The sequence below is a fragment of the Arctopsyche grandis genome, chromosome 4, assembly GCF_051622035.1.
Source record: "Arctopsyche grandis isolate Sample6627 chromosome 4, ASM5162203v2, whole genome shotgun sequence".
Lineage (NCBI taxonomy): Eukaryota > Metazoa > Arthropoda > Insecta > Trichoptera > Hydropsychidae > Arctopsyche > Arctopsyche grandis.
This window is the reverse complement of record NC_135358.1, coordinates 31736481-31763874: the sequence shown is the minus strand read 5'-3', so window position 1 is coordinate 31763874 and position 27394 is coordinate 31736481. Positions and strand designations below refer to the sequence as shown.

At 32.9% G+C, this 27394-nt stretch overlaps 2 protein-coding genes across 2 annotated transcripts in view; one reads left to right on the top strand and one right to left on the bottom strand.

Annotated features, from left to right (window-relative positions):
* The window catches only part of LOC143910569 (caspase-3-like), a 427954-nt gene that overhangs the window by 240454 nt on the left and 160106 nt on the right, over positions 1–27394 (bottom strand). The window lies entirely within an intron of this gene.
* Positions 1264–26760, top strand: LOC143910194 (pyrokinin-1 receptor-like). The gene is made up of 3 exons (XM_077428566.1): positions 1264–2393; positions 21639–21745; positions 26208–26760. Exons 1-3 carry the CDS (start codon positions 1496–1498, stop codon positions 26487–26489), a joined length of 1287 nt encoding a protein of 428 aa, XP_077284692.1. The 5' UTR covers positions 1264–1495; the 3' UTR covers positions 26490–26760.

Below are 27394 nucleotides of genomic sequence, written 5' to 3'. Positions count from 1 at the left end.
TAAAAATAGCGTACATATATAAATAAAGATAAAACAAACATACATGCACATTATGCTAAATAATAATATTACAAAATGAAAACAACATGTGTAAATATGTAGCTAGAAGTCATTTAAAATATGCTGCCTGACAGAACTGTATGATGCAGTAAACACATCAAGGCTCCCAGAAAGCAGGTTAAATAATCGAATGGCCCTTGAAAGGGGCGAGTCATCAAACACATTAGTTCTGGCCCGAATAGGCAGAAATAGAGAAATAGTAATAGATATGTTTAAAACTATCTAAAAAAACCACGTGCTACATTCACCGCTGCCCATAGATATATTTATTTATTTATTTTATTCTAAACAGACCATTGTGGCATAACAGGAATTCCTAAAGCGCCACAATGGTCAAAAACATAACACAAAAAAAAAACAAAATAACAATTAAACACAAATCAATACACAACGAAAATAATACACCCATCAATTATACATAAAAAAAATACATTTGAACATAAACATAAATACATCCATACATAAACATAAAAAACAGCATTTAATAATAACAGATAAAGTAAAAATATCAAATAAAAAAATATATAGCATAAGGAATGTCTTGCACCTACAGGCAGTTTCAATAAATATGTAAGAAACAACTACAAATACAAAACATCCCTGTAGGCCCAAATGGAAGAGAGTTAATCAAAATTTCACTCATAAATCACAATCAATCATGAAAACAATGATGAGCGCAGACTACCAGATAAATGGGTTAGAGTAATTTCCGACAATTTACGCTCACTAAGGTGGAAAATATCACATTCAGTCTCGGCAGCAACGATTTCATTAAGAAGTCGAATAGCTCTTGGAATAGGAGCCATTCGAAAAAGGACTGTGCGGGCAGGAGGTACAGCCAGTACCAGTACCAGTAATATATAATACACTAGATGGGCCCTGACGCGTGATTTTGATCGGAGATCTTGTCTTCACTAACTGAGGGGTGCGGGGGGTTTAACTAGCGGGGAAGTTGGGAAAGTACCTACCTACTGAGAGAAACTGTGCATGCGCCATGTATTTTGCATGCGCCAAAAGGGAGACCAGTATAAAGCGTGAGGGCGGATCTAGTGTATTATACATCAATGCCGCTGTCTGATTTTGCCCTAAGTCAAAGCGTTTTGTTTCACATCCGGTATTGACTACTCCCCTCGCTTAAAAGCTGATTATATACGTATGTACTTTGGTGCCGTATTTAACAGACATATTTTGTATGTTCAACAGGTTAAGGCTTCGACGCTGCGCGAGAATGAAACTCATCACTGGCAGTATTACAGATACGAGAGGTCTCAGGAAACACGTACCGGAGGAGCACGAGATCTGAGAGCAGGACTAGGGACGAGATGCGAATCGAAACTTTAATGGAGCACGACAACAGCATACAATTGAACCCGTCGCCGTGCAACTGTGCACAGCGATTCTCAAACCGTAGATACGATCACGTCTGAAACGGGAGATGGAATCGCACAATTTGAGCGACTTCGCCTCACTCTACTTTGGCTCCATGTTCCCTTTGCATTTCAACACCAACCTGGACTACGACACCTTTCAAAAGTTGAACTCAACCGTGCACACACTGTTCAACAATGGCGAACTTTACGACGTGTTGTTCAGAAACAATAGGTCGGCTCCTGACAGAGACGAGTTGTACATAGTCATACCCATCACGGCCCTGTACATCTTAATCTTCTTAGCTGGGATCGTTGGGAATGTGAGCACCTGCACGGTGATAGTCCGCAACAAGAGCATGCACACTGCAACCAACTACTACTTGTTCAGTTTGGCCATATCTGATCTGCTACTCTTGCTAAGTGGGCTACCAACTGACGTGTATAGAATGTGGTATCCGGATGTATACATATTTGGCGAAGCTGCTTGTAGGCTGTTGAGCCTTTCTTCTGAAACGTCTGCTAATGCTACCGTTCTGACTATAACTGCTTTCACAATTGAGAGATACATCGCTATATGTCATCCATTTTTGTCGCACACCATGTCCAAGTTGTCCAGGGTGGTTAAATTCATTATAGCCATTTGGGTGGTCGCTTTGTGCTTGGCCGTGCCTCAAGTCATCCAATTTGGAGTCGTCTATTCTAGAGAAAACGGACGACTTGTAAGCTCCTGCACCGTTAAGGAGACTATAATGGAGCATGCTTTTGAAATATCAGGGTTCGTCTTCTTCGTAGGCCCAATGACGGCTATAACCGTTCTGTATGTACTTATCGGGATCAAATTGAAGAGGTCTAGGCTGTTGAGGCCTCCCAAGACCCCGTCGCAGAGCAGCCAGCAGGAGCAGAACGGAAGTGCCAAGAGTTACAAGAATGGAGTGTCGCAGAGTCGTGCCATTAAAATGCTAGGTGAGGATTTGAAATTACAATTGGGTCAGTGTTTTGTTTGCTTTACATGATATTCGATTACGTTGGGTTGTGTGGGAGGTTCAAGTGCAACTCGATATTCTGATGGGGTGCTTGGATTGCAGTTCGTTAAGTTCTCGATGCAAAGGTCGTATGCTTTGATCGCTGTTATTATTGCTTGTCGTGTGTCATAACGTGTGTTCTCTGTACAAAGTCCCTTTGATTGAGACGTCGAGTGCGGGTTATATAAATGGATTGGTTTGTAAGCGATGCGATTGACTTTCGAAGGTCGGAAAAAATTGGCAAACTTGGTCTTGAGCAAAAGGCAAGCGTTTCGTTTCTATGTGTGCATTATTGCAGAGTGCTCGTACACATGTACTGTGTGTAACTTGGCGCTTTCATGGAAATTTAATAATGTTATACCCGGACATGGAAATTCTATATTAGTTTGTGTTTATTTACTGCCAGTACATGTAATAGTACAGTATTGGAAATATTTGGTTATATGTAAATTACTGTTTCATCTAAAATGTTAAAAATATAAAAAATCGCAAATATTTGATTAAAAAAACTATGTATATAATGGATGATAGGAATTTTTTACTATTTACAAAAAAAATCTCAGTTCATGAACGTCATATTGCAGACTTACGTAAGTTGAAATGATCGTCACTAAAAGGACAGATTTTTTACTTTATCTATGTATGTACGTAGCAAAAATTCGAATTCGAGTTTTTGACTGATTCGAACTCAGAATCGATCACTGCACGTTTTCATGATCTAGAAAAAAATTGTCTTTGAATTTTGGGGATTTTTCGAACACCGTTAGCACTATCGAACTGAAACTTAGTATCGGTTACTAAAATTTTTATAGCTACGACGTTAATTTTTTTTAAATTTTAAGTTGACCGGAAGTGGTACATCCCCTTTTTTAAGTTTTTGAATTCGATTATCTCCCAAATCACTAACGGAATCGGACTGAATTTTTTTTAGATGTAATAGAAATTGTAAATTTTATACCCTTATGTTCTTTTTTAATTTTGGGTGAAATGTCATACTTTTTGCAGGTTCTTAAAACAGATTTTGACAGGTTCATAAAAAAGTAACGGGCTTGCACTGTTCTTGAATTAAATGTGTTTTGACATTCTATAGATATAGTATTTTATTTTAAAACTCAATATCCCATATTTTTACAAGCTTTTTAAAAATGTTGTATAATATATAATATAAGTAAATATTTTTTAGTTTCATGAAATTTTGACTTCCCGTCAAAAATTTGTGATCTGATTTTAAATCACTTTCAATCTGATATTTCACCGACATACGGGGTTAGCTAACATTGAAGTAAACTAATAAAGTTGGAAGAGTTTAATCATTAACGAACTGATTAAAAAATACACCAAAATCTTATGCCAGATCGAAGCGATCACAGCTAGTTATCTAAATACGGCTTTCTAACATAACTCTAACTCATAACTTAAAAACTTAATCAGTGGTAAAAGTTATTTATTTATTTATTTACAATCTTTTTATTAGCTTCACTCTGTTTGTTCCATGAAATTCCTGCCCATCAAAAAATTGTGATCTGATTTTGGATGATTGCCATTCTTTAGAGTGCTTTTATATTTTACCGACATACGGGGCGTTAGCTAGCATTGTACTAAGCTAATGTCTCTAACATGAAGCTAAAGGTGCTTAATCATTAACGAAATCATTAAAAATTACATCGGAATCTTGTGTCAGATCGAAGCGATGACAGCTAGTTATCCAAATACGGTTTTCTACCTCCCTTTTGTAACTCATAACTTAAAAACTTGATCAGTGGTAAAAGTTATTCGTTTATTTATTTACTAAAGCTAAAGCTAAAGACTTGATAATTTATGTTGGATTAAAAAAAAATAGTTTAATAATGTTACTTTGAAAATATAAATATAATATAAGCGAAATTAAAGTTTTAGCCAGTAGTGCGAGTTATAGTGGTTCTTAGTTTGCTGAAGTTTTAATTTTATTTGGTTTTTTTAAAAAGCGGAAGTTAATTAATGAAAGTAACAAAATTCGATTGATCATTTAAGGGATATAAAATAAGCATAAAAATAAAAATTGCTCGCATTACTCGATAAAGTATCCCCGGAATGCTTAAAAACATATGGAATTGATACGCAATCAGCCGTGTTATAGGATATATTTAGGTATTTATTTATTCCGTGATATAGGCTTTGATTTCATTTTGGCATTCTAGACTTTCTTCACAACCCGTACATATATGTATGTATGTGTAATATTTAGACCAATTGCTCGAAGCTAATGTTTCACGATTGGCCGGATATGTATGTAGTCGAGTTCCGGAAAGAAGACTAGCGAGTATTTATCGCGCAAACAATTTTCAATATGTAAGATTGAAACCTCGAGTATAAACCCTTTTAGTGCCGTTTTAATTTATGGTTAACGATAATGGCACTTTGTGGTGAGTCGCAACTTCGACCGGTAGTTTCATCCGGTTGGAAACTTTCGAATCGAGTGAATTCGAAGTCTGATTTGAAGACAAAGGACGACGTGAAAATATGACGGGAAATTCGCTTTCGTGGCAGGCCTTTATTTTAGTTTTAATCGTAGTTTTGGTTTATCGCCCGTCGCTGTTTTTCGTGTAGGCAGCGATACCGGTTTATTGGCCGGAAAATCAAATGAAAAGCGCTGTTTATTCGGCGTGCTTATTTCATATTTATTTGCGAAAAAGTTTAACGTAGAAATCCGAGGAGCGTCCGTGAGATGCTTTTTTCTTGCTTTGAATGAGATGAGATATTTGATAGGACTCAAACAATTCTTTAACACAATGCTGTGGTACACTCTCGTATATGCTTGTTACAGCTATTTTCGGTATATGGATTGATATAGTATAGCTTTATTCATTATTGACAGGTTAGACAAACATTCTTTTATGATGCTATCAAAATTGAATAACATTAGAGTAGAATTTGTATTGTTAGAATAATATTATATACAATAAAACCTTAGTTTCCGTTTATCATATTTTGATGTATTTTATTTAAATCGAACATGTATGTACGTACATTCGCCTTAATATATCACTCCAAAGCAAAGAGTGTACTAATACAGATACAATACAATAATACAAGCTTTTTTATCTATTCTATTGAGTCATTTTTGTAGAATTTTATTATATAAATTGGCAAACCTCTGAATAACTTGAGATTTTCAAGAGAGATTTGAAAGAAAATGCCAATTTACAGGAACCGCTTCAATGAAAATCTGAAAAATTGGCAAACTCTGAAATGAAACGATCTACCTGGAGTCACAAAACAAGGTCTGGCCAACAGCTACTAGTGAGAATGGAGCCGTGACCACTCCGCTCGAAAGCATAATATGCTAACCACTAGTCCACGCTGCTGGTTTAATGTTTTAAAAAATTAATAATATTATATACTTATAATGTATATGCTACAGTCGAAGTATATTTTCACATGTAATATATTCCAACTGACGTTTTAGGTCATTCATATTCGAATACAATTCAACCATTGAATTATATCTCTACAAATACACTTTGTAGAGATATAATAAGTGCAAATACACTTTCAACAATGTGCGCCAGTTGTAATATAACAGTTGAGTTTTGACAGCTCTGATTTTTTTAAGAATGTTTTCGAATCCGATAATGCGTTAATATTTGCTAGATATTACGAATAAAGTAATGAGTATCGTATTAGGATAACTCAAAGAATGTGTTCCAAACAAAAATGTGACTTTCCCGCTCAATTTACTAGTCTTAATCTTACCTGGTATCAACTTAAAGTTGAACTGTATTTTCAGTTGTAATATATTTTACCAGTTGGAATATTCACCATATGAATCAATTTGCGTGGGTTAGACCGAATATATTCCAACCAGTCAAAATATATTACAACTGAAAATACACTTCAACTATAACGTTAGTTGGTACCAGGTTAGATGCAAAATATTCCAACTAGTAAAAATATATTACAACTAGAAAATACACTTGATTTTTAAATGCTTTTTATTATTACTGAATTATGTTCACAATACATCTTATATCAATTTTAATAGCTACTGATCCACTGATCATTTTCTATTTTACAATTTTAATTTATTTTTGTTAGTAATCATAGTATTATATTATTCTAATGTTAATGTACAGCATTATAGGAAAAATAGCTCATATATTGCAGTCTGAAATGGCAGTCAGTAATAAAATATTTAGGAGTAACGTTCGATAAAAGAATGAGTTGGGCACCTCACATTGAGGCAGCGAAATGCAAGGCGATGCGGGATATATCCTCAATATACCCAATATTTAATCGATATAGTTCTTTATCAACTCTAAATAAAATAAAATTATATCGCGCGCTCATATTACCATTATTAACCTATGCTTCATCTGTATCGAATACTTACCTTTCCAAATTCCAAATAATACAAAATAAATCCCTAAAAATAATTTATAATACAACCATATATGTATACTAACTCGAAAAAACTGCATGCCATAAAAAATATTCCATTACTAACAAACTAACCAGTAGATTCCATGACAGAATCACTAATAACCATACTAACACACTTATGAAGAGTCTCGGTGATTACAACAAAATGTCTATACCCTTCAGGTATAACACACAATCTACTTTAAATCGTCGACTTTAGACAGTCTTTAATTAATATTATGTATAAGATTTATTATGAGTATTTATAAGAATTGTAAATAGGTTTTTGATCTCTTTCTCCTATTATGCTGTACATTAACATTAGAATAATATAATACTATGATTACTAACAAAATTAAATTAAAATTGTAAAATAGAAAATGATCAGTAGGTCAGTAGCTATTAAAGTAGGTATAAGATGTATTTTGAACATAATTTAGTAATAATAAAAAGCATTTAAAAATCAAATCAAATTATTCATATATTTCCAACGAAATTTAATAATAAGATTTAATTTCAAAGAGAAAACCCAATTCAATGTCGCGATATACTTTGGTTTGATTTGAATGTCAAACTCGGTTGAAAGCCGTAAATCGCAAGGCAAAATATTATGAATGCATTTCGAATTGACGTTTTATTAAAAACGGTTCAACATATAAATGGCTTTGGTAGTAAATTGTTAGAGTAAACTTTTGACAAGTCGTGCGCAGTTAATGGCATTGCGATGCAAACGAATTCTGTAGAGGTTTTCAGAAGCGTTTCAGTAAAATGTTGCTGAAGACAGCTGAATGCTTGATTTCGTGATTAATCTATCCAGCTTTTTCTCTCCGGAAGAGATCGTCTCATTTTCCGCTATAATTAAACCGGCGTTTTCTCAAAGGATGAGATATTATTCGGAAAATGTACGACCGATTCCGAGATTGTCGCAGAATAAATTGTCTCGTAACTGTAACCTTTGTTAACATGTACATACGTATGTATAATATGCTCATACATACATACATATATATATAAATAATATGATTATAATATTGTAAGTGAAATTGATGTCGGGTTGTGTATGATTAATAGATACATAATATGTCTGGGAATTTTTTAACTGAGTTTCGTACGAGCGACGAGTTTGAAAATTTAATTGCTTCCATTTAAGAGATTTAAAGCGTTGTGAACAAGATTTTCAGACACTTCATCAAAACAAATATTTCCAGAGGACGATTTCTGTTATCGAATTAAATTTCGAGATGAAAACATTTAGTGAGAACAGTCGGGATTATTGAACTTTCCTTTACGTCGTAGCTTATATAATATTTAGTTAAGCTCCGAATGGAAAAGCGCAATTTCTTAGTAAATAGAAAATTGTCACGATAAAATTACGATCGAATAATGTCGTCGATACGTCAGTAAGTAAGCAGATTTTTAAATTGATATTGCTCATTTGTTGTTAATTATTACTAGAGACACGTATTTTGGGCATCTATTTTTGTCAATTTTAGGATTTTCATTTTGCATTTTAGCGTTTTAGGGCATTGTTCAAATGTTCAATTTTAGCATCTATTTTTATGAAGAGTTTAATTTTAAATAATAAAAAATTTCGATGAATTTTAATAAAATTCATATACATATGTATGTATATACAATTTAAAGACAACACAACAATTAAAAAATAATAGAAAAATTCAAAATGTTTTGGAATTAAAATTACAATGAAAAAAACATGAATATAAAAATACAAAGACAAAAAATATGAATATAAAAATATAATACCAATTAAAATTTATTAAAACTCAACATGGAGCATATTTCTAAAGATTCTTTTTTGAGATTCGTGCGACGATCGGTAACAATTATATTGTATTTACTAAAATACCTTTCAGCATGCACAATATTGACGGGACACCAAATAGATTTTAGAGTTGCACAACCAAACTCTTCATATTTAATTTTTGTTGCCATCAATAATAGAAATATATCCGGCGTGGATTCACTTTTTATATTCTCTATTAATTGTCTAAAAAAGTGCTGATATCCTTCCAAACATTGAGCCTCTGTTTACATTAAACAGAGGCTCATTACATACTCATACATTAAACAATGGCAGGTTTCTAAAAAACAACACTGTTTATTGAAAATTAATATTAGATTTTGTACCTGCCACAGATGGATTGAATAGTTTACTCAATGTTTGGAGGAATATATTTGTCTCATTTAGTCTTGAGTGCGAGTCTAGTTTTAAGACGCTTTTTTGAGCAGCCTTTTGGATACACAGCTAGATAGTAGACAAAAGCAGTAGGTTGATTTTTACAGGAAAACACTGTCTATGGTAAACTGCAAGCTCTGTTTTATCCCCTCAATTTCTTCACATAATAAATGGGCAAAGAAATAGGAAGACCCTTCTAAATTTTCGATTAATTTTATAAATTTTATGCAAATTTCACTGTTGCTTGTTATTTTAGCATCTATTCGCATATTTTACGAATTTAGTATCTATTAGCATCTATTCCGAATTTTAGCATCAATTAAGCATTAATAGCAAAATGCCCAAAATACGTGTCTCTAATTATTGCATATAATATATTCCGTCTAGATTACGATAGCTGTAATAATCAAAGTATTCCAAAAATTAGACATCAAGTTTTAATGTATTTTTTTAACTTTGAAACATTGAAATTTTTTCTGCGGTTTTAATAATTATTAGTTATAATAGGGTTTTTAATATAAAAATTACGGTAAAACGAGAATTTCAATCAATAAATTGTTATCAAAGTACATATGTACATATGTACAACAATATGCATACATAGTTTCGAGGCTTCTACGATGTACATATTTATTGTTCTCTGTTCTGAGAAACATTCGTACATAAAGGATCTCGAATCTGAGGTAAATTATCCCAAATTGAGTGAAAATGAAGATTTTGTAAACAATCAGGTTTCAAACATATCGTATATCATTTTGAAATCTATGACTAGTCTCTTTACAAATACATACATATATTCAATACATTGTATTATAAATTTTAACCGCCATAAATTGATAAATTAATTAATTATTATTATTGTAATTATTTAATATAATTATCAAACGTACATATATTATTAATAATAAATATATGTATTATCTATATATTATTTATATGGACGATGGGGATTGCACTATTCTCCCTATCGTTTGGAATAAAAAGTTATTATTATTATTTGAGTGAGTTTACCGAAATCTTTAGAATAAAAATCTCATTTCAAATCAGATTTCGTCATGAAAAAAATTTATTTTGTGGTAATACCTAGGGATCCTTAATACCTAATAATAGGGGTCCTTGTTCCAACCCTACACATTTTCTTTACTTAAGCAACTCATCTCTTTTGTGACCTTCCTTATACTCTCTTGGGTACCATTCGAGCACTTCTCTAGTTCACATGATCTTCTTATCACACCGCCACTTAAATTTTTATACTATTTCATCTACGTTAGTCATACTTTATATTCATTTATAGCTTTGGACCATTGTGGCATTACAGGAAGAACTAATGCGCCACAATGGCCTACATTTGAAAAAGAGAAGAACACAAAAATAAAATACAATAACATGCATAAAATATGAAGAAAAAAGCAAAAGTAGAAAAACACGATAAAAAAATTGTAAACGAAAAAAGACAAAAGAAAAATAATACATAAAAATGAAGATAAGGTGAAAAAAAATCAAATAAAAGAATAAATAAAATCCTCTAATCCTATTCATAGTTTCACATTGAATATAAACCGAGTATAATATTTATTTAAACATTAGTTTGGACCGTTGTAGCATTACAGGAAGAGCCAAATGCGCCACAATGGCCTACATAAGAAAATAAGAGAGAAAAATAAAAATCATAATAATAATAGTAATATAAATTCATAGATTAAAAAGAAATAAAAGGTAAAGGCAGAAAAATACTATAAAACAAAAGAAAAATAGTACATAAAAATGTACATAATGAAAAAAAAATCACAGCGAGGCCCAAATGGAAGAGAGTAGATTAAGATTCCACTCATACATCACATTCAAATTAAGAAAACAATGATGAGCGCAGCTTACCAGGCAAATATTTTAAAATGATATCCGATAATCTACCCTCACCAGCAATGATTTGATTGAGAAGTCGAATAGCTCTTGAAATAGGAGCCATTCGAAAAAGAACTGTGCGAGAAGGAGAAATCAATCGACCTGGAGTCACAAACCAAGGTCTGGCCAACAGGTACTAGTGAGTATCGAACCGTGACTACTCTACTTGAAAGCATACTATACTAACCACAAGTCTACGCTGCTGGTTACAAATTACAAAGTTACAAATCAATTTATTTTCGATTTTTTTCAGCTCGAGCAATGCTGGGTATCTTTGGCTTTATCGTCTACCTTTTCAGCTGCGTTATTATGTCAAATAGATCAGCTGGATTGCGAGCTATTTTATATATTTTATTATTTAGCCAGCAGCATCGCTCGGTCGTTAAGCTTCCGCCTAACACCGAGAGGCGACGGGTTCTATCCCATGAGCGGACTAGACTGAGAGTATATCTGTAGTGCTGCTGGTCAGATCTGGATATTTGTGACTCCAGGTCGATCGTTTCCTATCAGCGTTTGCCAATTTTGACTGATTTCATTGTTGAAACGGTTCGCGATTAAAAATTGTTTAAAAACCTCCCTACCTACTATGTCACCACTATTTGAGTATGATTAATGTAGAATAAAATTTATGTACAATTCATAGATGTCTTGTTAATTTGCGAGTTTTCAGTGTCTCGTAATTCAGCGACTTGTATAATAAAAATGCTGTATTGTTTGTAATTGGCCAGGAAGGTGCATTGGGGTTTACCTGTAAGGCCTTCCTGGTATAAAATGTAATAAAATAAAATAAGTTATTTTGAACCCATCTGTACCTAACCAGAGCTGTAACGTTCGGTATTCTGACTCGATATATTTCGCATGCGGTAAATAATAAAATATAAAAATTGAATTATATATTTTAAGCATAATCGGAACGAATAGTGCACGTACTCTGCTAAAGTCGTTATAATGTACTTAAACGTTACGACGCAAACAAGATTGCAGTAAAGCGAGCAAATAAGATTTCCACCATCATTTCGAAGGTTACATACATTTCGCGACGGCTGTGTAGTAAGCCCATATGAAATGCAATAAAATAAAATAGGTTATTGTAATAACGTTTTATCTAATGTGTGTATCGTCCCTGATCACTTTCATTACATAAAGGACGGCCGAGACGCGTTTCGAAATAAATGAATAAATTTTCGCGATCCGACCGTAAGTAATTAAATTCCCCCAAGGAATGCAAACTTGTCTTGCAAAACGTCTCCACGACTTAATCAATCGCGATTCGTTCGAATGAATAGAGTAATTTCGCACCGAGATGCCGATTTTCATCGAAGGCATTTCATTTCAAACCGTGGGTTTTTGATTCGGTGTATTTGGACCCATCCTGTATGTGCGAATACCTTCGTATGTGCCGTGAACGTTATCCGCAATACTGTGCTCAAATCTACATTTTTATTTGGAAATAAATAAAGTGAACAATCCCCCGAGAATAGGTCAATCCCTTCAATATGTGAAGGGAAAAATAACAAAAAAAAAGAAATTTTACATGAATACGCTTTTTAGATTTGGATAAAAGTCCAATTTTGTATTAATCGATGGGATATACGATAAGAAGTAAATCAATCGGTTATATTAAAATTACATGAAGTTTAAATGCCATTACATTATTAGCCGGTAAGCGATAAATTGATTGTACATATATTAAATTGTGAGAGAAATTTAGGGCAATGGCGTACAATATTTTCAATTCACGTTTTCATGGATTTTTCCAATCTTTCTTTCTGGAATTCTTTCTGGAATACTTTGTATGGCAATCATAAAACCTTAAGAGGGCTGAACACCGGCGCCTTGTCCATACAAACGTATTACACTTCTCCCTTCCTCAATTATGGCACTAGAGAAATTATTTTTCAATCTGCTATGGATATTTACCATTAGCATGCATCTGTGCTTTTATTTTTTTGATTAGTTATTACTTTTTTTTTATAGGAGCTAGGAGCCGCCAAATATCTATAAAATCGCCTCTTTTTTACACCCACGAAAACAGTCCAACGTGCTTATTTAACGGTCGATTTAAAAAAAAATACGCACACAGTTGCATAGGAAATATCTTTCTCATAGCGATGATGAAATTTTCTCAAAAGTTGGTCCAGTTTCGGAGGAGAAAATTGGAGAATACGAAACCTCGATTTTGTCAATTTAAAATACGTATTATCTGGTCGAAGCGCAAAGTCGCATTCACTCAATATATATATATTGTTGCGTAGGGGTGGGTGGAGGATCCAAGTAAAAGGCCAATGGTCGTTTCACAGCATTTATTTATGATTAAGGAGATACACGCACTGGCAGTGCTCAGTCCAGAATAACCTGATATCGCCTATGTACCGCCTTATAAAGGGTAGATCTCTCAGGACGTCTAATCCGTTTACCTATTGTATAGTCACGTATTCGGATATGTATTCCCACGACATTGGGTCTCCTCGTACCGATTCTGAGAAAGGACTAATAACGGTCATTGTTTAGCCTAAATGCACTTAGAGTCCAGATATAATCCTGGAAGTAAGTGCAAGCACTTAGTTAATCCGTTAACAGATATCCGTTGGTCTAAGTGCAAGCACTTAGTTAATCCGTTAACAGATATCCGTTGGTCTAAGTGCAAGCACTTAGTTAATCCGTTAACAGATAACCCTTGAACGGTCACATAGTCTCTGGGATTCTATTCGCTTAATCCGCGGCGTACGTAACAATATGTAAATTGATATATATATTGTCGCATTCACTCAATATATATATATATATATATATATATATATATATATATATATATATATATATATATATATATATATATATATATATATATACACTACCGTCCATATGTTTAAGACCAAAGTGTTTTTGGAGCATATTTTACACAATTTTGGACCAATTTAAAAAATATAAACTCAGTTATGTTAAAAAAATACGCATTTATTAAAATAAATAAAGATATTACAACAATTAATAAACATAAAATTATAAAAAAATAAAAACGTCAAACTGAACTTTCGTCAAAAAACCCACCCTTACTTTTAATCACTGCTGCACATAGTCTCGGCATTCTATTTATTAAATTTTGAAGTGTGATGTGAGGTATGGACTTCCAACTTTCCTGTAGATGATTCCAAAACTTATTTATGGATGTTGAGCGATGGATTCTGGTTCGTCTGTCCAATTCGTCCCACAAAAGTTCTATTGGGTTTAAATCGGGGGATTGAGGAGGCCAGTTCATGATTTTTAAATTATTTTTTTCTTCTTCTTGTTGTAAGAAGTCCATGCATAGCTTTGATTTATGTTTTGGGTCATTATCTTGTTGGGATATAAAATCATGCCCACATAAGTTCCGGCCGCACGGCAAAACTTGTTCTTTTAAAATTTTCAAATACCCTTCTTTTTTTAAAATTCCATTAATTTTGATTAAATTCCCAACTCCAGCTCTTGAGAAACATCCCCATATCATTATGGATCCACCACCATGCTTGATTGTTGGCAGCACACAGTCTGGCATCATTTTTTCTTGGGGAGTGCGCCGGACGTAAACTCGTCTTTTCGAACCGAACAATTCAAACTTCGATTCATCGGACCAAATCACTTTTGACCAATCTTCAATTGACCAATTACGATGCTGAAGAGCCCAAGCTAGTCTTTTCGCTTTATTATTTCTTCTTAATAATGGTTTTCTTACTGCTATGCGCCCTCCCAGCTTCACTTCCATCAGCCGACGTTTAACCGTGGTGACCGATACTTTTTTGAAGGCTGTCTTTTCTATGTCAGAGGCGATTTTTGGTGCCGTTATCCTTCTATTTCGCTTGCTCAATAATATAATTTGTTGATCCAATGCTTGTGTTGTGATTCTGGGACGTCCTGATTTTGATAAATCCATAATGTTGTTAGAATTTTGGAATTTTTTTATCGTCTGTTGTACTGCAGTCTTCGAAATATTCAGATTTTCGGCGATATATCGTTGGGTTTTTTGCTGTTTGTAAAGAGCAATAATGGCTCCTCGAGTTTCCATGGTGAGATTTTTATTTTTTCCCATATTTCTTCAAAAATTTTTGTCCTCTTTATGTATTATAAATTTTTCGCTAATACGACTTCAAAGTCTGACTGGTCAGATTAAACTGAACCAAATTCATTTAGGGTTTATTATTTTGAACTGTTTCGATGTCATATCAGCAGGATAAAATAACAAAAAAAGTTCGTAACTTAAACTGCGTATAGTAGAGTTGTCGAATTGCAACATGTGTCGATTCGTCACGCGGCGTCTTTGAGCCCATTTTGAACCCTTATATAAAAAAAACAACAAACCAATGGGATAATCCCTGCTTTTTTTTGCTCAAATTAAATCCAAGGGTGTAGGGAAACAAATGATACCCATTTCTTTGAACTATTTTACGCTAAATTATTTTAATGGACATTAGAAATCGAGTTATAGGTTTGGTCTTAAACATATGGACGGTAGTGTATATATATATATATATATATATATATATATATATATATATATATATATATATATAGACATATATATATATATATATATATATATATATATATATATATATATATATATATATATATATATCTACCAATGACTCGGAATTTACTTTCCCCACTTTAGCGATTAATCATCTTGACTCTTCCGATCTGAAATATGGCTTTCTAAAGATAAAAAATATTTATTCTTCCGGTCCTGACTCCATCCCTAATTACATCCTAAAAGGATGTGAGGTTAGTCTCTTAGAACCTTTAAAATTCATTTTTAATTTAATTCTAAGGAACTCTTCATTCCCCAATTTATGGAAATGCTCTAAAGTAACTCCTATTCATAAGAAGGACGATAAATCTTGTGTAAGGAACTACAGACCTATAACTATCTTGTCAGCGCCAGCCAAAATGTTTGAGGTAATATTACACAGATACATTTTTAATCACTTTCAAAGTATGCTCATTGATCAGCAGCATGGCTTTCGTCCGGCCAGATCAGCTATTACCAACTTGTTATGTTTCTCTAATGACATAACCAGCACTTTGGATTGTAATAATCAAATGGATGTAATATATACTGATTTTGAGAAGGCGTTTGATAAAGTTGATCATAAAATTTTGGTTAGTAAATTAAGTTTTATTGGATTTACTTATAATCTTGTTGGTCTTTTTATTTCTTATTTACAGGATCGACGTCAATTCGTTAAGTTTGGGAGTTGCTTTTCTTATGAGTATGTTGCCACTACTGGGATTCCCCAAGGATCAAATCTTGGCCCTTTATTATTCCTAATATTTATCAACGATATTCAATCTTCTATTCACCATTCTAAATTTTTATTATATGCGGATGACTTAAAAATCTATAAGAGAATAATTGATTTACCTGACGCTCTTTATTTGCAAGAGGATTTGAATTCTATTTATGAATGGGCTAATGTTAATAAACTTCCCTTCAATATCCTAAAGTGTCGGGTCATTTCTTACTCTCGTTCTCGTTCTCCTATTAAATATCCGTATAAATTTCATGATTCTCTTCTTCAGAGAGAATTATTTATATCTGATCTGGGAATAGTCTTCGAAAATAGTTGGAGTTTCAACATTCACATTGAGAATATCTGTGATAGGGCAACAAAAATCCTTGGATTCGTAATCCGTAATTCGTCCGAACTAGGGCTCACTGCCATTCGTCTCTTATATTGTACATTAGTTCGCAGTGTGGTCGAGTTTGGCTCCATTATATGGTCTCCCTATCAACTTCGTTACTCTCTAATGTTGGAACGAGTCCAAAGGAAATTCCTTAGATTTTTATATCTGAAGACATTTGGATTTTATCCATATCTGTTCCCTAGTGCCTTTGTCTTGGGATCTTTGGGTTTCAACTCCCTGGCAAAGAGAAGAGATTTATTTCTTGGGAAACATTTCGTAAAATTACTTAGAGGAGAGATTCACAATCCCACTATCCTGGAGAAACTAAAATTCTGGGCCCCGGAAAATCGTAGAGTTTTAAGAAAACATGATATATTTTTGCCAATTAGGGCTAAATCAAACGTGCTCATGAACTCCCCCCTCTCGAGAGCTGTTCGACTCCTTAACTTACTGGCACATTACTTGGACCTATTCGATGCCAGTTATGTTGAGTTGGTGGAACACATCCTAAATAGCACGATATAAATTTTTCAATCTTATTTCTTTGTTTTTATTTTGTGTACATATTTTTTACTTGATTTTTATTATTTTTTTATGATGTTTTTTTTTTATTTATGATTTTTATTATTTTCTTATGTTTTTTTTTATTTATGATTTTTATTATTTTTTTTATGATGTTTTTTTTGTAATTTTTATGATTTTTATTATTTGTATTAAAATCACATTGACGCTTTGGGGCAACCTGTCAAGTCTCTGTGGTATTGATTTTTTAAAATAAAATAAAATAAAATATATATATATGTATATATATATATATATATATATATATATATATATATATATATATATATATATATATATATATATATATATATATATATATATATATATATATATATATATATATATATATATATATATATATATATATATATGAGTTCGGTCTTTCGTGTCATGCGGGGAAGACGTGCTTCTGCGTTCTTCCCGCTATTACTCGCTTAAACCCGGCTATTGCACGAAATTTAATCTAAAAATTTAACCATCTAATCACTTATTTTACTAATTGCATCCTAGTATAATTTAAGTGTAAAAATAAACAGACGATCGGCCGTTAACAGCGTTTTTAATATCAGTGATTGCGAAAAATTTTGTGTTAATTTTGTGTCAGTTACAAAAGCGTATACGAACGAGATACATCTCCCTACCTGAATACAAAAAAAAAAAATAAGGGTCCCTGCTCGCCAGTCAAAATTCGGTCCCACAGAAGCAATAAATCTTCCACATAATTGCTTTCAGACAAAAATTTTTAACGAACTTTACTTAATAGAATAATAGCAAACAGAAACGGTGTTTCCCAACTGTCTAATAGTTCTTTTTCATATTTAATTTATATTAAAGTAATTCGTGTAATTTTATATTCTTTACTAAATTTATTATTAAAATATTAAATTGCAAACCGCACTTACATATATAAATCCGTTGTCTCCAAAGAGGCGTCTCACGATAAAGATCTGTAAAAAAGTAGTATAACAATTGCTAATCTATTATTATCATAACTAACTACTTTCACTTACAAAGTAACCCTGTTAAATGGCATGTAATAACTCATAAGTGATCCAAGTGATACCTAGGATGACTATCTGTCAAAGCTGACCACAGAGAAGAGTCTATGGCGGTAAGAACTCACTCCTTGAATGGAAATCTCTCTCAAGTACCGCCTTTTTCTCAACACATCTTGGATAAATGCGAGAAAAATAATATCCAAACCTCCAACAAGGTAAGAGGGACGATGGATGATAGCTTAGCTAATAGAAACCTGTATTTAGCCACGTACAATGTAAGAACGTTATCGAGTGAAGGAAGTGTGCTTGCATTAGAGAATGAATTAGAAAATATCAAATGGGATATAATAGGACTTAGTGAAGTAAGACGAAAACAGCAAAACCAAATAATCCTAAAAAGTGGTAACTGTCTCTACTGGAGAGGGCTACCAAATGGTAGAATAGGAGGAGTAGGGTTTCTTATCAATAAGAGAATAGAAAGAAATATTATAGAAATAAGCGACATATCGGAACGTATATGCTATATAGTATTAAGAATCTCGAGCAGGTACACTTGTCAAATCTTCCAAGTGTACGCCCCCACATCTAGCCACCCAGACGAGGAAATAGAAGACTTCTACGAAAAAATACAGGACGCATACGATAATAGCCGTCACCACTTTAAAATAATCATGGGCGACTTTAACGCAAAAATAGGACAAAAGGCAAATACTGAAAGAGCAGTAGGCAATTTTGGTACCGGCCAAAGAAACGACAGAGGCGATCGCCTCATAGAATTCGCAGAACACAACAGGCTCTTTATCACTAATTCATTTTTCAGGAAAAACACCAACAATAAGTGGACTTGGGAGAGTCCTAAAGGAGACAGAAACGAGATCGATTTCATCCTAACAAATGCCCTGCACTCCGTTAAAGACGTTAGTGTTTTAAGTAAAGTAGATATAGGTAGCGATCACAGATTAGTCCGTGCCAAGATGGCCATTAATATAAATTGCGAACGTAGGAAATTAATAAAAGGATGCAGTAACTCTCCAGATTTCGCTCAACTAAGGTCTAGGAAAAAGGAATTCGAACTCGAACTTGGAAATCGATACGGGAAATTAAACCCAGAAGCAGACATCGAGGAATTGAACACTGTAATTAGTTCGGTTCTAACCTCAACAGGTAAGAAATTAGGTGGATTCAGGAAACAGATTAAATTAAGCAAAATTTCAGCGGAAACAAAAAACCTAATTAAGCATAAAAGGAATTTAGATAGGGATAATAATAAGCAAGAATACAATCTAGTAAATAAGGAAATTAAAAAGAGAATAGTCAGGGATGTCAGGGATTTTAACAGCAAGCTAATAGAAAATACCATTAAGAATAACCGTAGCCTGAAAAAGTGCAAACAGGATCTTTTCTTAGGCAAAAACCAAATGATCGCAATCAGATCAGAGAGCGGAGTAATAATTAGGAATAGAGAAGAAATCATAGACAGAGTTTACACGTTCTATGCAAAACTATACGAGAACGACAACGGCCAATTCCCCGCTCTGGAATCGACACACGGCCAAAGGGTTCCTGCAGTATTGCCTAGCGAAGTAGAGGCCGCGCTAAAAACTGCAAAGAACGGTAAAACCCCAGGGGAAGATAATATTCCCATTGACTTACTAAAATGTGGCGGCCCCCCCCTAATTAATATCTTAGCTAGGCTTTTCAGCAAATGCATCCAGAACCAAGTTATACCAGAAGGATGGAATAACGCAACTATCATTTTAATACACAAAAAAGGCGACAAAAGCGATATCAAGAACTACCGACCCATTAGTCTACTTTCAGCGGTCTACAAGCTCTTCACGAAGGTTATTACAGAAAGGCTGAAGAATATCCTCGACGAGAACCAACCTATAGAGCAGGCAGGGTTTAGGGCAAATTTCAGCACAATGGACCACCTCCAAGTAGTTGGCGAACTAATCGAGCGCGCCAACGAATATCAACGGCCATTGTGCCTAGGTTTCGTCGATTATGAGAAAGCCTTCGATACAGTTAGTCATAATGCAGTACTTAACGCTCTAAAAACACAGGGAGTGCCGGAACCCTATGTGGGACTGTTAGCTGCAATATATAAGAATGCCACAGCTTCGGTTAAAATTTTTTCAGGTACAGATAGATTTAGCATAGGAAAAGGAGTAAGACAAGGAGATACAATCTCGCCCAAGTTATTCAATGCGGTGCTTGAGGGAGTTTTCAGGAAATTGGATTGGGATACAGCCGGAGTAAGCATCAATGGTCGCTTTTTGAGTCACCTTCGGTTCGCAGACGATATAGTTTTAGTAGCTCGTGATTCAGCTGACCTACTTATCAGACTAACACAGCTGGACAGGGAAAGTAGAAAAGTAGGATTAAAAATTAACGTAGATAAGACTAAACTAATGTTCAATAGTTATTGCATGCCTGATAGCATCCCCTTAGATGATAAACCAGTAGAAGTAGTAAATAATTATTTATATTTAGGTCAAATAATTGACATGTCTGGTAGTAAAAATGAAGAGATAAAGAGACGTATGAAATTAGGGTGGAGTGCATTTGGACGGATGAATGCTGTTTTTAAATCAAAAATGCCACTCTGCCTGAAGAAAAGGATCTTTGATCAATGCGTTTTGCCAGTGATGACGTATGGATGTGAAACTTGGACACTGAACGCCAAGATGCAAAATAAAATCCAATGCACTCAAAGAAGTATGGAACGCTGTATGCTTGGCATAACGAGGAAAGACAGGAAGCGGAACACGTGGGTGAGAAATATGACAAGGGTAGTGGACATAGTGGATAGAGTGAAGAGATTGAAATGGCAATGTGGATAGAGTCACGTAGCTAGGAGGATGGACGAAAGGTGGACAAAAGAAGTGCTTGAATGGTACCCGAGAGAAGGCAAAAGAGTAAAAGGAAGACCGCAAGGAAGATGGGTGAACGAAATTAGGAAAATGTGCGGAATGAGATGGATGAGTGTTGCGCAAAACAGAGACGAGTGGAAGCGTGTTGGAGAGGCCTTCATCCAGCAGTGGATGGCGAATGGCTGTAAATGATGATATATATATATTTCGCATTCACTCAATATATATATCGAAGAAAGGAACGGCAACAAAATTAAGGTTTCTGGTGTACAGCCCTCTTAAAGCACATTTCCATTTCGTGAATATTAATAAATAAAATGACACATGTGGTTGACACTCGGTTTTTTAACAAATTTTGTATAAAAGTTTGCAATAATGAATTTGTCATATACATATGCATGTACATATATTTGGTGTTATTTGTAATTATTTTATTTTCGAGGAGAAACAGATGCTCCACTCTACGCTGTTACTAGAATTTATTTTATTAGAAAATTCCCAGACTCCTTAGAGATCGATAGTCTAAGAATATTTAGTGTATATCCAGATTGGAACCTTATTATATGTTAATAATAAATTTCATCTTTCAGTTGCTGTTGCTGTATCATTTTTCATTTGCTGGGCTCCGTTTCATGCACAACGTCTGCTGGCCGTCTACGGAAAAAATACGGATGAACCGAGTCATTTATTAATGCAGGTAATTTATTTGATTTCCACCTGTGTCCGGAAAATGTATTCCACTTTTCCGATGGCATAAAATATTTCAATAGTTGCTGACTAAGCTCAGATCGGCCATCTACATACTTATTTGAATAGCTTTTGCGGTTAGTTTTGCCTAGTGGCAGTTGTATGTACCTATACACACATACATATGTACAATGTATGTATGTATATTTTTATATTAGAATATTTAGATATTGAGATGTCTCCATTGAAATTGGTATTCAAATCTGCTGAATATATTTTTCATTAAATTGTGATCTGTAAAAAAACTCCAAATCGAATATTCTATTATATGTACATATGTGTGTATATTTATATTAAGCTTGTAAAATATGTACAAGAAAGTAATGCGAATATTACGTGAAGATGTAATGAAAACGTATGAGGGTACGAGTCTTCTGTCAAAGCAAATATATATTTTTGATAATGTCAATCTGAATATAATATATCATATTATATTTATGGAGATACAACATCTTTTCCCCATTATAATACAATGGGTATCTGATGCAAAATTGTCGACTGTAATAAGTTAAGATTGCCATTTTTTTTTCATAGATAACATATTATTTATGTAGGAATAGATATGAATTTTATGCGTGTATAAAATATATATTTTCTGTATATAAAGTTTTAATATTATAGGGGTCTTAAAAAAACAGGGAAAAATAAGCTTTCAGTGAAAGCTTCGTAGTTTAATATTTTAGTAAAAGAAGTGTATAAAACTTAAAAATTTTATCTCAACTGAATGATTTTTATGTTTATTTTTACAACGACTTTTCTTTGAATACAGCATTTTTTTTAATGTCTTTATGAAGAAAACAAATAATTTCGCTTTTTATACACATTTTTAAAAATTAACGCTCATTCTGTATACATTATTAAAAGACTGCGACTTTAACCAAAAAAAAATTTGCTTTCTAATTAGAAATTTTTGGTGTTACATATTTTTTTATATAATTATAAGCATCATGTGTAAAATGAAAATAGTAATTTGTGAGAAAAAAATTGTGTTGTAAGGAAAACTATTTTCAATAGTTAAATTTTGAAAAGCTACCAAACTGCTCCGATGTGACACGAAAATGTAAAAGTAAATTAAATTTTTTGAATAAAGATCGAAGTAAAAGGGGGGATTCGGAGCGAAACATAAAATTGAATTAGATTCCATTCGGGAAAACTATAAAGTTTTCGCGCGTTGAAACTTCGCGAAAAGCTCTTTGAGCTTTTCGCGTGCTTCACAGATAGATACAAACGAAAACACACATTGGAATCCGAGCACGGCGAAGGGCTGGCTTTCCGTCAGGGCTTTTCCTCCCGCACCAATCCATTAAGAATTTTCCATTTCACCATGCTGATTCGGCGAATGAAAATATGTATTTCTTATTTTTCTAAATCGCACTATTGGATACACGAGTTTCGACATAGGAAAAATATGGAAAATTTCATATTCACAATCGCATATCCGATTCATACATATATTACGTATACGAAAAACTGTATATATATACTATTTATCTGAAAACGGATTCAGTGAATGTATACACAATGCAATTCAGCGTGAAGCTATCGATTTTACATCGTCATTCAGATGGAATGCAGATTATTATAATAGTTTTATGGCAAATTTCAATACATATTATTAGCAAACCAAAGCTTATACAGAAATACTATAGTTGATACGATGTACCATGAGACTTGAAATGTCGCTTATTTAACTATATAATATTATCACAATATAATTCAATGCAAGGTCTATAATAATATTACTATATATTTATTGTAATATATTAAAAAATAATATTACTGTTTTATATTAAAATTATATTTACATATTTCATATTTCAAAATATAAAATACGAACTCAAAACTAACAAAAAATAAAAATCAAATTATACCGACCGCCATGCGTACGAACAATATTGTATTTCTTGACCAAAATGCAATGTCAGATCGGTTCTACTACATATACATATGTAAAGTATATTGAAAAATAAAAATCAAACAACATACATAAATAGGCATGTGAGCTCAATACGATTTAAATCATAATAAATCACTTTTCATAACTGTAACTTCTAAAATTATTAATGGAAGCTTTGGAATGGTTTGATTCCAACAGGATGAGATACAACTGAATAGTCCTCTTGCTTGATTTATTACCGTGCGATTTATTTCAATAGATAAATTGTATTTTCCGATTGCAAACAATCTAAGAGTTTTAGGATAATATCCGAGTGAAAATTAATCAAAATACAGAGATTATGCTGAAAAAAATGATAGGCTGTTTATGCGATAGAATAGTTACACATCTAGTTTAATTTAATAGTGCAATTTAAATTCAGGTTCATATTTTCGTAGAATAATTTGATTTTATTTAGCCAGGGTGTTCATTTGCAAGTTACTAATTTATTAATTAAACTAACAACTATAATATAACATACTTAACAAAATTAACAAAACTATAATTAGTAAACCTAAAATAATATATAATTTAATATAGCATTTTATTAAACTTACGTATATAATTACGTCATCTTCCACAGAGGTATGCATTAACACCCTTCAATAAAGCACCAATGTTACTAGCAACTCTAATGCTCTCAGGAAAGTCATTTTATATTTGAACACTTCTGTGGAAAACACCTCCTGTTGTTTTTACTTTCTTAACTCTACCTATAATTAATTTATTTCTATTCCTAATTATGTATATCTATATTCCTAACTATATGATTATTCAAATATTTGGGTAATAGATTCTCATCTAGCTTATATACAAATTTTAATGTGCTTAATTTAAGACTATTTCTAATATCCAATCATTTCAATTCATCTAACATACTTCTAATATCCAACCATTTCAATTCATCTAACATACATAACCATTTCAATTCATCTAACATACATAACCATTTCAATTCATCTAATATTCTTAGGGTTGTCAGACGTCCCGATTAATCGGGAAGTTTAACCAGTTTGAAGTCTCGTGTCCCGGTGTCCCGAACAAACCTTTCGGGTGGCCCAAATGTCCCGATTTACTACTTTTTAAATTCCTGCAGAAGTTTTTAACTCTATTAAAACAAAAAGTCTATGTCTGGACCAGGCAGTCTAGTAAACACAGCAATATTCAATAATGAACTATTTGTCTCTGCCTTATACTTTCTGGAGTAGTGTGTAGAAGAGAGACAAAAATCAGGCATCAATCAATTTATCTTGAAACGATAATTTTCTCACACTTAGAATGATTCATCAAATGCAGATGCGGAATACACTGTCAGAACAGAAATACTAAAAGGTTTTTGTGATTTTGCTAATATTGAATATAAAAATTTACTCTCACATTCAAAACTAGGTGGCTATCACTATTACCTGCAATAGAACGCACTATAAAGCTATATGAAGCTTTAAAAGCTTTTTTTTAGCTGAAGAAAAAGTGCCAAAAACCTTATTAGATTATTTCACTAATCTTCTCAGTGAAGTCTATCTTTGGTTTCTTCATTGTGTTTGCAGCACTTTAAATTAACATATATTATAAATAAAAGGGTAAAAAATCAATTATAGATATTCTAAATATTATCAATTCAATTTTTTTTTTTGATTTTTAAATGCTTTTTATTATTACGAAATTATGTTCACAATACATCTTATATCTATTTTAATAGCTACTGATCTACTGATCATTTTCTATTTTACAATTTAATTTAATTTGGTTAGTAATCACAGTATTATATTATTCTAATTTAATCTAAAACATAATAGGAAAAAGAGCTCAAAAACCTATTTACAATCCTTATCAATTCAATTGAAAATATGTATATCTATAGAAAAGTCAAAGATCTAATTTTTTTGGGGGGGGGGAGGGGGGTGTCCCGGTATGACTTGCATGAAATAGACAACCCTAAATATTCTTACGTTTTCTCACATTCAAAATTGCACGCATTGCTCTATTCTGCACCTTCTGCAGTTTATCAATTCACAATCCACTAAATAGACTGTGGCGCAATATAAGGTTGTACAATACAATTATATATTACAATATGAGGTTGTACAATAAAATTATATATTAGTATTTTCCTTTTAATACTTAATAAATTACTTAACCTACAAAGTACACCAACTTTTTTTGCCATTTTTTTAATAACATAAACTGCGTGCACCTTAAAACTTAATTTACAATCCAAATAAATGCACAAATATTTAATATCACCTACTATGTACTTCTACCACTCTCCCATCCACAATCACATCACTCAGAACGCTTTTATTATTCATCCACTTCATCTTAGTCTTACTTAAGTTCACTTTCAGTTTATTCTCACATAACCAATCACTAACATACTGTAATTCCCTACCTAATTGTGTAATTGTTTTCACCTACCCTGTATATAGCACACATGTACCCGAGTTTGTAATCGACGTTGTCCCTTTGTGTGTTTCAGGTTTACAAAGTGCTGACGTATCTGTCTGGTGTTCTGTACTTCCTGTCGACTACAATCAACCCCTTCCTGTACAGCATCATGTCGAACAAGTTTAGGGAGGCTTTTAAGGTGCGTGTACTTTGTAAATTAATTCGTTTCCACCAAAAGGCTAGCCGCGCACCGCTTCCTAAACTGTGTTGCGAGTTTTTAACGACCGGTTCTATCTGTCGCGGTGGATTGATAAACGATCGTTTCTCCCGCAACGGTGAGAAAGATACTTTGTCGACGGTGATAAATTCGTAAGGTGTTTTCGAACTTTGGTGTATGATACTGTTGGATACTATATTGCATTACATACACCGCAATCCGAATATATTATCTGTCGGTATTCTTTTTATTATTTATGTATTGAAAGTTTGGACCATCGTAGCATTACAGGAATTTCTAATGCGCCACAATGGTCAAAAATATAACAGAAAAGAAACAAAATAATAACTAAAGAAATTGGACATGACAAAAATAAAACATATACACAAACACATTTAACACAATCATAATAATAATAATGTCTTATAAAGAAAAAGGAGAAAGAAAAATAAATATAAACATATGTATATATACAGACAAAAATACATTTGGAAGAGAGCAAATCAAAATTCCACTCATAAATTACAATCAATCATAAAAGTAATGATGAGCGCAGACTACCAGACAAATAGGTTAGAATAATATCCGACAATTTACGCTCATTATAAATCTACACATATATGTGTAGAGTTCGAGATATAGGGAGGGTTGCGGGAGAGATAATCAAAGACGATGTTGGTCCATCAATGTACGTTTATTGTACGTTAAGTATACACACGTGCGCGTATGCACCTACCGGTGGCCGTCCGGCCAGCGGCTCTACTACCAACTGTCAGTTGGCGTCACACTTCTGCCAACTCCCAAACCGTGTACACTCATGTGTACCACTGTTTGTACATCACTCCTCAACATTACTCATTACATAATTCACTCACACACATAAAATCCCACATATATATATATATATATATATATATATATATATATATATATATATATATATATATATATATATATATATATATATATATATATATATATATATATATATATATATATATATATATACATATATATGCATATAAAATTGAATGTCTGTTTGTCTGTTCGTCTGTCTCGTA